This window comes from Neltuma alba, unplaced genomic scaffold (genome assembly GCF_004799145.2).
Source record: "Neltuma alba isolate B1F8T4 unplaced genomic scaffold, ASM479914v2 tig00012766_pilon, whole genome shotgun sequence".
In the NCBI taxonomy this organism is placed as follows: Eukaryota; Viridiplantae; Streptophyta; class Magnoliopsida; order Fabales; family Fabaceae; genus Neltuma; species Neltuma alba.
In genome coordinates, this window is record NW_021637176.1 from 25,900 (window position 1) to 39,355 (window position 13,456).

The following is a 13,456-nucleotide window of genomic DNA, read 5'->3' on the forward strand; positions in this document are numbered from 1 at the left end:
CACCTTTTAATTGGGACAAAAAAAAAATTCTCCCTCTCTACCTTACAAATAAGATCAGTGAGGCATTCCAAAACTTGATGTTAGGTTTGACTAGAAAAGCCTGGTTTTTGTTTTTCTTGTTTTTTTATTTGAAGTTTTCTCTATGTAAAAAGAAATTAAAAAAGAAGAAGAAGAGGTAGGCTTTAGTTTGCAGTTTCCGCTGGGGCTTCTTTCTTCAACAACTGTCTGCATTCTTTTTAAGAGTTGATAATGATTTTTGGATTCTTTTTTTAAAAAATATTTAATTCATGTTTCTTATATTTATTATATTAAATTGTCCAGTCACGCACATGATTGGATTTGCATTGGGTGCTCATCAGTTTTGATGAGCACCCAACGCTCATCAGATCTGGACCGTCCAGATCTGATCTGGACAGTCCAGATTTAATTTTATTTTTATTTTTATTTTTTAAAATAATTATTTTAATAGGTATAGGATAAAAATAATGATAATCTCTTAACTATCATTCTTTAAAAATATAATTTTTTCTATTCTTAAATAATTATTTAAAAATATTAAATCTGGACTGTCCAGATTAGAGCTGGACAGCCCAGATTGCTCATCAGGTGATGAGCACTGAATGCGGGTGCCACATGATTATATGTCTGATACTTTTTATGAGAATTTAAAATTAAATTATAATATCTTAAAAACAAAATACACAATTTATACACGTATCTCTCGCTCTGAAATCTCCTACTTGTTTCCATTGAAGACCGGCGGCCAAAAGTTTATTCGCCTTTACTTTTACCCATTTTCCTACGAACCCAACTTCCTTCGGTCCGACACGTTCTTCTCCGTCAGAGTTGGATCTCACACTCTTTTGAAAGACTTTAATGCTTCAATCACCGCTGATGACGCTGGCGAAGAAACCATTGTACGAGAGTACTGCCTCAATATATATGGACCCAGTGAGGGGCTTATGATAACCTTCACGCCCAACCCATCTCATCAAAACGCTTATGCTTTCGTCAATGGTATTGAGGCTGTCTCTATGCTCGCCTTTCTTTATTACACAGACCCAAAAAATCTGCAAGGGATGATGCTAGATGGTGGAAACCTGCAGTATCCAGTTCAGAGCAGCACTGCTCTGGAGACTATTTACAGAGCTAATGTTGGCGGAAGTCAGATCGGTTCCGATGAAGACACAGGCATGTTTCGTTATTGGGAGCAGGATAATGCATACTTGGAGCGGGAGCGCCCATTTAGTGTATCCGCAGGTTTTCGTTTGCAGATAGATCACACAAATTATCCAAATTATACTGCACCAGGTAAAGTATACCTGACTGCTCGAAACGATGGGGTGAAGGAAAAGTCCAGATTTAACGTGACCTGGCAGTTTCCAGTGGACTCAGCGTTTCATTATATGGTGAGATTGCATTTTTGTGAGTTTGATGAAAAAATTCGCAACACTGGGGACAGAGTTTTTCAAATCTTCATAAATGATGCTTTGGTAGAGCATCTCGCCGATGTGATGATGTGGACTCAGAAATTATTAGTTCCTATCCACAAGGACTACGCGGTGTGGATGCCGGGTGACGGAAGGTTAAAGAAGCTGAATCTTTCAATTAAGTGCCTGTTTGGATCAACGATTAGAAAAACAGCTTATAGGAAAAGGAGCTTATGGAAAAGTGAAGTTAGTAAAAGTTAAATTGGATAAGCTAAATTGTGTTTGGATTGAAGTTCATAAAAGTTAGTTTGCAAAAGTGAGATTGGTAAAGGCTTGTTTGGATTATAGTTGAATAAAAGTAAGTTTGGCTGAAAAATTACCAAAATAGGTATGAGTTTTAATAAATAATAAAATATGATAAAAAATTGATTTCAAATAATACATTAAAATTAAAATAATTTAGTATGAAGAAATCAAATTTAATGAGTGGATTAAATTTTAAAATTTTAAAGAAATCATAAAAAATATTTTAAATATAAAGTGAAATATGAAAAAAAAAAACAAAGTTGAGATAATATAATGAAGAAGTGAAATTTAATGAGTGAATTAAAATTGAAACCTTTTGAGAAATCATAAAAAATATTTTAAATATAAAGTGAAACATGATAAAAAAAAATGAAGTGACATAAGACAATGAATTTAAATTAATTTAATATGAATAAGTGAAATTGATTAAGTGAATTAAATTTGAAAACAGTAGAGAAATGAAAAAAAATAAGGCAAATAAAAGTGAAACATAATTTGAATGGATAAAAATGTTTTAAACTCCAATTTGTAGTATTGCGACAAAGTGAAACGAAATAATAATATTACATAATTAATTAATTGACAAGCTATGGATAATTTGGTCTCTGATTGCATCACGGACGCGATTCATATGTGATGAAAACTGTGAATTGACATTTGAAGATGATGGTTGACTAGCTTCAGCTTGATCATGTTCGCCAACTACATTACCATCTTCAGCTTGTTGAAAATAGAAGTCAGAGCTTGAATGTCTCCTTATAAGGTTATGAATGGCCATTGTTGCACAGACTAAGTACACTTGTGTTTGGAAGTCGTAACTATGCATATTTCGTAGGATTTGAAATCTATTCTTTCAAACACCGAATGTTCTTTCTATTGTGCACCTTAAACTAGACTGATAATAATTAAAGACTTCGTTACTATTTCAGAATCCTACTTGTCGTCGGAGGTCCGGAAGGTGGTAGCGCTCACATCTGTATGGACCTAGATATCCATTTGATGTTGGATATCTCGCATCAACCAAGTAATATTTCCCTAACGATTCATGAAACAATTTGAGATATTATGAAATGAATAAAAATATGAAATAATTAAAAACATGCGTGATTGGAACATATAAACATATACTTGGAGGTATATGAGAGAAATTTAGAGATGAATTTGTAATAGCACTGTCAAATATACGAGCATCATGTGCAGATCCCTCCCATCCTACCTAGACAAAAGTAAAACACATATCCCAATCACATACAGCCATGACATTCTGTGATGGATTTCCCTTTCGGCCAATAAATTTATCTCATTTTGCAGTAGGGACAACACACGGTATGTGAGTACCATCAATTACTCCAATTGTGTCCTTAAAAAATGGATAATAACGTGGATCATTCTTAATTTTTCTATGAGTTCCACGAAATGTAGGATCTATGGGTCGAATAAGTTCACTTGATAGGCTAAGGCAAGCTTGCAGTACATTGTGAAAAGGTCTACTTACAGTTTTCCTTGAATGTTGAAATCGTTCCTGGATCATCCTATTACATTGTCCATGTGCAACCTTGTTTAAAAACATCGCAACCATTTCTTCAATTCCTACATACTTAGACTTTCGTAAACCATGTTCCTCCAATTTAGTACATAAGAGGTGGAAAATATTTTTATCCACTCTAAACATTTCAGGACATCGATCGTCATGCCCATTCATAATGCCTTGTACCCATAAATTTCCTATCTGCTCACTGGTTCTGCAGCGTTGTTTAAACATATACATTTCACAGTAATGACCAACCAATGCACCTACTGTTTCATATTGTGTTAATTCCTCATTAATTATGGATAACTGTCTTGAATGGTCATCTTCATTCCACTATGAATCATCATTCCAATCCCTCAAAGTATCTTCATTCCATAGTGAATCATCATTCCAATTAGCCATTTCTGGAATTAACCCTGTAACTATGATGACAACAAAGTGTAAGCATTATAAGGACTACACTAAACAAAGTTTAAATAATTTTCATACTGCAAACAGAAAAACCAAACACAGATGTCAAGTAGAAATTAGCATAAATATATTACATAGTCATTAATAAAGTTCCTACAACAGGTCACATTAGTTCAAGTTCAAATAGCAATTAGTTCAAGTTAACAAGTGTAGTAACAACAGTGAAACAACAAAGTCCTAAACTAAATCCTAATCTACAGGTCCCTTCCATGTGTCTGGGTCTTGTGCTGCCAGTATTAACCATGCTAACAACTTGCTTCTATCATGCATAAATCCCAAATAGGCTGGCCTAGCCCACCTCAACCACATAAGCATCTTGGCACATGCATAATATAGCTTATTGTTACAATTAAGCTCCTCAACGATAGTCAAGTGTGCCAAAACCTTGTCAACTATTTGGGGATCTTTAACCAATGCTACTGCTCGCTTGTCAGAAACAGCTGCTATAACACTAAGGCTATCAGAAATTTTTGTAGACGCAACAACTTTTTTCTTCTTCTTTGCATTAGAGGTCTTATCCCTCTTCCTCTTTCCATAGCTTCCTGAGCCACTTGGTCCAGTACTCGCAGGGTTGTTTAAGTTGCAACCAGCAAAGTCATCTGTAACCCCTGCACTAACTGTTAGATCAACACCAAAATTTTCATCCTCACTATCCCCTAACCCTTCGTGTTGGTCCAGCCCGACTATATAAACATCCTCCTCCCCTTTTGTGTCAGGTTGTGGAGCAAATGCTGGCTAAGGCTGTGACGCTGATGGTGCGTACATGTGGTCTCCCGAAGCCACAACATCTTTGAATATTTTCACAGATCTAATGCAAACATCAACCCCTAATGTCTAAATTTCTTGAAATTAGGGTCCACCTACATTAAGATAATTAGGCGGAATCAAGTAATGTCTGTATCGATATTCAAAATTAAAAGTCAACCAGTGCAAGTAGTTACCATTAATTTTCGTTGCCACCACTCATCGAAAGCCCTATTTGTTGCTGCATCATAACCAATGCCAGTCTCTCCAGATATAAGTTTATCCCACAACTTCCAATCTTCTCTTAATATGTCAAATCTATTCTTCAGTTATCTCTTGTCATAATTTTTCCCACTCCTTTCATTAAAACTCTGTTGAATTTTAGTCCAACCAGGTCCTGTAAATGACGATCCTTGTCGTTCCTTTTGCACTATTTGCTCAACACAAATATCAATAAAAAAATTTTGTTGTGTAAGGATCCCATGTCGCCTTTCCTTTATCAGAATCCATTTTTCTATCCAAAATAATATAAGTGTAAGACTAACTTATTAAGCAACCTAACAACCATTATTCGAAAAAATTTCACACATCAAAGCACAAATGATGTGATCCAAATATATAAATTCAATGAAAGCGCATTTAAATTACCAAAATATATATCAGTTCTGTTTTTTTTTCAAAAATCTTTTTCTCCTCATGGAATATGGCCGAAATAGGTGATGGAACAAAAGATAAACGGGGATAACACACTCTTTCTATCTTTGGCTTCCTCACTCTAATAGTTCAGTACTCTTCTTTACTAACTTCAGTTTGCATCTCTCACGAATGATTCTAATTTTTTAATGACCAGCATTGCCTATGCTACTGCTTCTTTGTTTTTTTCCTGTTACATGCTCATACCAACCATTGCTCATACCATGTTTTTTTCCATCAGATGCTCATGCAATGAAAAAAACGCGTGTTCAGCCCGACTCTAGTCTCTATTTTTTTTCCCAAAATAAACCTCCTCTCCTCATCAATTATGGCCGAAATAGGTGATGGAAGAGAAAACACAGAGGACACACGACTATTTACAAACCATTGTATTAACATAAGAGAAAAAATCCCAACAAGTTCAGTTTCTAAGAGCAGAATCCATACTTGAACAGATTACAATCCATCATGTTTAACTCTACAGAAAAGGAACCTGATCAAAAAAAAATCTACACAGAAGGAACCAGAAACGGTGACTTTGTAGTACCAGATAGATTAGCTCAACACAAACCAAGCTCGAATTAATTTGTACATCAGCTCAACTCCACTACAAATCTACAGGTCAGCCGTTACATGCAACCAGAGCAAGCTAGATGAAAAGAGAAAGATGAGAACAGAGAATCTGTATAGTATATACTAGATCGGCAATAATAGAGCCTGAGAAAGGCATATCGGACTGTGTTTTGCACTCTTCGGCCGAGATATACGCCGGCAACTCACTCCCAGTGCTCAGACGCCAGCCACCGCAGCTTCCGGGGAAGTCTTCAGATCTGACATGCCAACACCTTTGGATGACCGATGAAGCGCACAGAGATGCTTCCCCACCAGACCCAACACAACACTCACCTCACGTCAGCCAACGGAAAAAAAATGGCAGAGAGGCGACGGAGCTATAGCAACAGACTCGACAGCGTAGCTCTTCTCTCCAGCGGCGAAGCTCAGTTTTTCGAGTGGAGGCACAAAGAAAGACGGGAATGAAAATGAGGAAAGGCCTTCGATCAAAAAGAAAATGAGAGAAGGCAGAGGAAAGAAAGGAATAAAAAAATGGGGAGAGAAAATATTTTCATGGGAAATGAGCATCTGACAAAAAATAACGATCCATAAGCACGATTTCAACTTCGAAAAGCTTCTCTAGGTAGCTTAACAGGTCGGGCTTTCCAATCTGGCTTTTGGTGGATAAGTAGGATGGCCCAAATGCTGATCCAAACTACCTTCAAAATGCAATCGGCCTTATTTTAATTTTCCACCAGCTTTTGGCCCACGAAACACTCTCCCAAACAAAGCCACACCCAACTGGGAGAAGCACTTATAGAGATGTCTTATTGAATGGCATCGAAATTCTTAAAGTAAGTGACTTTAGAAACAGCGTCGCAAGTTCCAATCCCGATCCACCTCTTTCTCCCCCATTGCTTCCGAAGGCTCCTAACAAGAACCCACCAAAAATGAGACTCACTTCTATAATTGTGGGGTCAACTTTCGGCTTCATTGTGCTATCTCTCATCATTTTGCTGGCTTACTGTCCATTGGCTAGAGCTGTAACCAATCAAGGAAATCCACAGTTGGGACCAAAATCATTGTTGACGTCAAAAACAATCAAATCCTCAGTGTTGCCATATGATTTATGTCGTTACTTCTCAATAATCGTGGTAAGAGCAGCCACTAATAATTTCCATGATAGTTTAATTATAGGCGTTGGAGGGTTTGGTAATGTCTATAAAGGTCACATTGAGAACGGTTCAGTTCCTGTGGCAATCAAGCGTCTCAAACAAGGTTCACAACAGGGGCTTAAAGAGTTCGAAACTGAGATTGAAATGCTTTCTCAACTTCGTCACCATCATTTGGTATCTCTCATTGGTTACTGCAATGATGACAATGAGATGATCCTCATCTATGAGTTCATGGCTCGTGGGACCTTTCGTGAGCATCTTTATGATTCTGAAAACAAACCACTTTCTTGGAATCAAAGGCTGGAGATTTGCCTAGGTGCTGGACGAGGGCTTCATTATCTACATACAGGTGCAAAGCAAGCAATTATTCATCGTGACATCAAGTCGAAAAACATCTTAGTAGATGAGAATTGGATGGCCAAGATTTCGGACTCTGAACTGTCCAAACTGGGACCTGGGGGTATTTCTAGATCTAACATTAACATAAGCACATTAGTGAAAGGAAGCATTGGTTATATGGATCAAGAATACTACACATTGCAAATCTCGACGGATAAGTCAGACGTATTCTCATTTGGAGTTGTGTTGCTAAAGGCATTATGTGGAAGGCCTCCTATTCTCCGTGCAGTGGACAGGGAGTGGCAAAACCTTGTAGACTGGTTTCAAAGATTTGTTGATCAGAATGCCATTTATGAGAATGTGGATTCATTCATCAGAGAAAGTATAACGCCGAAGTGCTTAAAAGCATACACTGAGATTGCATTGAAATGTGTAGCTAAAAATGGGAATGAACAGCCATCCATGGGTGATGTGATGCTAGGCCTAGAATGTTTAATGGAGACAATGGACAAAGCAGAGAAGACAAAGCCTGGTGGGACTCTAAATGGGGACATTATTGTTGAAGAAGGATCAGCATTCAATGGGTGATGGACGTACCAGTTTTAACCTTTTTTTTTTTGGTTGATAGTACAAGTTGAAGCTTTTAAATCAATGTACATAGATATGAAACTCGTAAATAAGTACATACAATTTTGCATTCACCACTTTGTCGTTCATCAATTTTCAAGTTATTAATTGCATGCACGATTATTATACAGAAAAACATCGCTTTCTTTCCGGAGTCCAATTCCCCCCCCCCCAAAAAAAACAAACATTCCAAAGTTTATTGCATCTTCCAAGCAAGTTGCAAAGGGCAAATGTTAAACACATCAAATATTCAAATCAAACTAATGAATAGAATTCAAGAACATATTTATCTTAATTTGGTAAGAAGATGTGTACACTCCATTATCATCAACATTAAAAAAATGGTTTTCTTTTTCCTCTCATTTTGTTTCTACGGTAGCAAGTAAATGAAGAGATTACTGTTCGAGAAGGCATAGAGGAAGTGAAGCTTGATGTGGCCGAAATTGAAGGAAAGAGCAAGGAAAGGGTTCTGATCAGGCAAGTGACAAATGTGGAAGAAAGACAAGTAGGTTTCACAAGTAGAGATGGATGAAGGAGTGAATCAAACAGCAGCAAGTTGACAAAGTCAAGTAATGAAGATTCCTTCTTTAATTTGCTTTCTTCTAGGCGCGATGTTGATGAGATGAAGGTCCCAGATTATGGGTCCGCATGCTCATCGTTCGGGGATGGCCCCATTCTTTTTTAAAATTTTTATTTTTTATTCATTTGGAATATTCTTTAGCAATAGCTAACTTTTGGTATATTCAATACCCTAAATTGTTTTTCAGTAGTATCTAGTATCCTAATTTATTAATTTTTTGTATATTCAGCATTCTAAAATATTTTTTCAATAGTACCCAATATCCCAAATTAATGAATTTTTGATGAATCTAGCGTTTTAAAGCATTGTTTCAATAAAACCTAGTATTATAAACTAAATAATTTTTAACGCATCTATCATCTTAAAGTATTTTTTTCAGTAGCACTCACTAACTAAAAAAAAGTACTATAAATGCACTAAAAATTAAATTCATTTATGATATCGGGTGCTACCCAAAAAAATTCTATGGATGCATGATAAGTCTATATTTTATAATTAAATAGGTGTATATTTTGATTTATTTGGTTAAATTTATGGATATCTTATACCTGTTTAATTATCTTTTGTAGATTTTCCTCTCTTTTATCAATTACAGGATAAAAGATGATCTTGCATAAAATCTACTCAAATTTTTTATTATTTTTAATGCAGGAGACATAAAATTATTGAGAGAAGGAAATATCACAAATAAAAAGATAAAATAAAAGGAGAGCAACAATTGCAACAAATTTATTATGTATGTATATAATTGTATATATAGATATATTAAGAGGGTCAGAGGTGTGAAATTATCTGAAGCAAGGCAAATCATCATGATATAATATAATATATCGTATTGAAGAAGATATATGGATAAAAGGCGGTAGATTCAAGGGATTCAAGGGAGAGAAGACACAAAAGGAACTGGGGATAATTGGGGACAAGAGAGCAAGCATCAGAGAGCATTCCCAGAGGCAGCAACAAAACATTGTTTGCGACAACAAATCAGCGAAGTTACTACATTTGTTCATCCTGTGACAACAGCTAAGCAGAGGACCTCTATTGGACTCTTTGACAATTTATTCCTCTTTTCTTCTTCCTTTGTTCTGTCATGTTTGGGGATCTTAGAACAATACTGTTTATGGTTTATTTTATTATGAGTTTCTAAATTCCCCAGTTGGGGTAGGGATGTAGCCCAACTGGGAAGTTAGTTTTTATCAGTGTTGTTTTGCCTCTTTTTATGGCTTTTATGAATATATTTTGATTTTTATATCTATTTCTCTTATTCTTCATGTGGATTTTATGACTTGCCACCATTGAATCTAAATTATGGATGATCTTGATGGACTGGGAGATGAAGAGAGAACCTAGATTTAGAGAAGTAGACACAAATACCTAAGCTATGTATGGTTCTAGATATTTATGATGACTTAAGACGATAGCTTCAAGGTTTAATTGGTGTGGATGTCGTGGAAAAGAATTCAACTTTGATTAAACAGGGACTAATAATTTAGGAGAATATTAGGACACTTTAGGAATAGTTGTCACTATAATAAATTAAAGAGTCAATTCAAAGAATAGAAACTAGCAACCCTTAGGGTAAATCCTGAACCCCAACGCTTTGAGTGATCGATTTTCTCTTCTATTTGATTTTCTCTTGCTTTTAATTTATTATTTCATTATATATCATCAACCAATTCATCTATTCTCATTGTTACTTATTTGGATTAGTAAAAACACAACCTCACTGTGGGTACGACCCTAGATTACTCTAGGATTTTTACTACATCGAGCACATACATTTGCGGGAGCGATCAATGCACTAAATATCTATGGTTTAACTAGATTTTCATTAATATATATTAAAATTAATGAAATATTCATAACACATTTTCCATATATTTGGGGCTTAGCCGCTGGACATGCAGGGTTTGTATAATCATATAACAAATATTCGCGGCAAGAAAGTTATGAAGATTCTCTAACATATCCTTGTGTTTTCAAAATATAAATTAATGATTAAAAATCGTTCAAACTCCCGCATAATTCAAAACATAGTTAATTTAAAGAATACTGAATCTAAGATAAAAAATAGTTTTTTTTTTAATTCCAGTTTCTACCCAGTCAGCAAATACATGCAACTCATCGGTTAAAGATGCGTTGTTATGTATAAAGAAATTTGTAAAGGATGGATGTGGTATTTAATGGTGAAGGATGGATACTGATGACGGAAACATATATGATGCAACGTGTTAGAGCAGAAAAAGAGAAAGTAGGTTTCACGAGTAGTGATGAATCGAAGAGTGAATCAAACTGCAGCAACTTGACGAGGTCAAGCAGTGAGGATCATTCTTTGCTTCTTTTTGTTTTTTCCCTTTTTTCCGCTCCTGGGCGTGAGATCTTCTTAGAGTTAGATCTCCCAACAGTTCAATGAAATGAAGGTCACTGAGGTAGGCTATGGTTGTCTGATGATTTTAAGTTACATTCATTTCCGCATGTATGTGTGTTAAGAACGTTTTATAATTATATTTCTGATGCACCAAATAATTTCGTTATGTTATTCTCTTGTATCTGCATATTTGAGTAATTATTAGATGGAAGAAAAATTGTAATTATCTTTTCCTTATATTATTTGTTACTGCCAGGAATACAGAAAACATAATAAAAATAAAATAAAATTCATTTTTATTAAAAATTTTATTGATCTTTTTTTTTTTCAAAACAAAGCATCCTGCTTATTCTGTACAAGTGTATAGATGATAATTGGCCTCACCAAGACTGATTTTTCATCATTTTATACATATAGTTCAATTGGGGTCGCATCTTTCACTGTAATTCCAAATTTCATCTTCCACTGTAAACTCGCCACGCGTGGAATATATGCCAAATCTATATATCTTTGGAGGTTTCACTATCTCCAAATCCATCACACCTTCCAAGAAAGTGGCAGAGCACGAGCTAGATGCAATGTATTGAGAAACGAGTGGCGATGAATATTTCGAATTTGAGATTATCCGAAAAAGAGAATGTAATACCTAGGGACTTCTAGGTCTTCCATATGGACGGAGGTGACAGATTAAATTGATATTGCTTGACAAATTCCATGGAATGCCCAAACTTGAAGGCAAAGGGCTCTATCGAGAAATGGGACAAACGTGGAACAATATGTGAAGTGGTTTTGAGGCGTCCGCATTCTATGCTGATCAGCCTATCGAGCACGACGTGCTCAACACTCAAAACACAAACGTTTTGAGTGCTAAGCAGCGTCGGATCTTTCTCTTTTTTTTTGTTGCTTTTTTCCTTCTTATTCATCACAAAAAAATTATATATTGCCTCATATTCTTAATATAAAAGTTTATTTAACTTTTATTTTGATTCTAAATACAAGATCCTAATCTAATTTGTCTCTCATATTTATTTATTTTTCTCCAAAATAATCGTTATAATAATGGTAATTTTAGCCAATACACTTAATTAGTAAGGATATTTTAGAAAAAAATAACACATATTGATTACAAATAATTAATTTAACTAGTTTTCTTAATCTACTTAAATTAATCAACTAGCGCTTATATTAAGGATCGAAGGTAGTATATATTAAAATTATTTTTGTTTTAAGTTTCATCCAATATTCTAAAATATTTTTTTTATGTGTATTTAGTAAAAATACTGGATGTATATGAAAAAATATTTGAAAGCGTTGGATAAATCACAAAATATTTGAGGATACTAGACCCATCTGACAAAATATTTCAAAATGATGAATGAATCAAAAAATATCTCTAAGGATGCTGAACTTGCCTAAAAAATAATTTAGGGTGTTGGATAATTGCACCAAAAAAAATTTTAAGAAATGGGACACATCTAAAAAAATTTCAACGTGCTAGATAAAATATAATATTTTAAGAAAATGAACATACTTGAAAAAACTTTAAAGTACTAATGAAACTTAAACCAAAAATAATTTTAAATGCATTTTTTTTAATAAGGAAGGTAAAAAAAGGTCGAAAGCCAAAAAAAAAAAAAAAAAAGCAACGCCGTCGTCACTCAAAACGCCAGTGTTTTGAGTGCAGAGCAGCACAGAATGCGGATGCTAGTTTAGAGTGTTTGCAGCAATGTTTGAGCCTCTCAAACATGCCCTGAAAAATGTAGAATGTGCTTATTATGTCGTTTGTACGTGAAGTGATGTTTGGATTCATCATGAAAGCAAATGAGCTTCTTTAAAAAAGGCCACACAAAAGTTAGGGTGTGTTTAGATTAGTGGTGATAAAATTAATTTTTATTTCATCTAATTTTTTTAAATATGAGTTATGTCAAAAATCAATTAGTGTAATGTCATTTATATTTGAATTGATTTTTATAAAAGTTAGTTTGATAAATTGAAATTTGTGTGGATAAATAATGAAAAGATAAGTTTAGATATACAATGACTAAAAATTATATCTTTTTTTTTTAACTAATTTGCATAGCTTATAAATTGATTTTTCATCTAGTGATATGCATAAATATTTAGAGAGATCATGTAACATATGATATAATTAAGTAATTTATTTAGCTTTCTTAATCTCTTCAAATTAGTCCACTAAATCTTATACTAAAGACCTGAGATAATATATCATATGTATATAATTTAATAAATTTAAGCAAAAACAATATATTAAAAATAATTAAATTATTACTTAAAAAAGCATCAAATTATTGGATTAAGGTAGCTAGGGCCCACTTAAATACATTGATCTTTCCTTTTATCCTCATTTGCTTTCTCTCTCCATGGTAGCAACTCAAAAAGCTCAAAATTTGAGCATTCCACGGCAGCTAACTTTTCAAGCAAAAATTATTTAGACAAAAAACCTACCCAAACAATATAAAAACTCCAATTGATCCACAAACCTCAGTTTTATCAATTTCAATTAGAGCCGGTAAGGCTCAACCCGCCAAACCGTCATAACGTGGCGAGTTGGATTAAAAAAATAGAGACCATTTTGATGCTGTGTAAAAAAAGTTTTTAAAAAAGGATGAAAGTTGGCAG

General features: G+C 34.4%; 1 protein-coding gene across 1 annotated transcript; it reads left to right on the plus strand.

Annotated features, from left to right (window-relative positions):
* Positions 1-620: 620 nt before the first annotated feature.
* Positions 621-8,004, plus strand: LOC114730819 (receptor-like protein kinase FERONIA). The gene is made up of 3 exons (XM_028917932.1): positions 621-1,614; positions 4,667-4,671; positions 6,519-8,004. The coding sequence occupies exons 1-3, from the start codon at positions 621-623 to the stop codon at positions 7,827-7,829; spliced, it is 2,310 nt and encodes a 769-aa protein (XP_028773765.1). The 3' UTR covers positions 7,830-8,004.
* Positions 8,005-13,456: the final 5,452 nt, after the last annotated feature.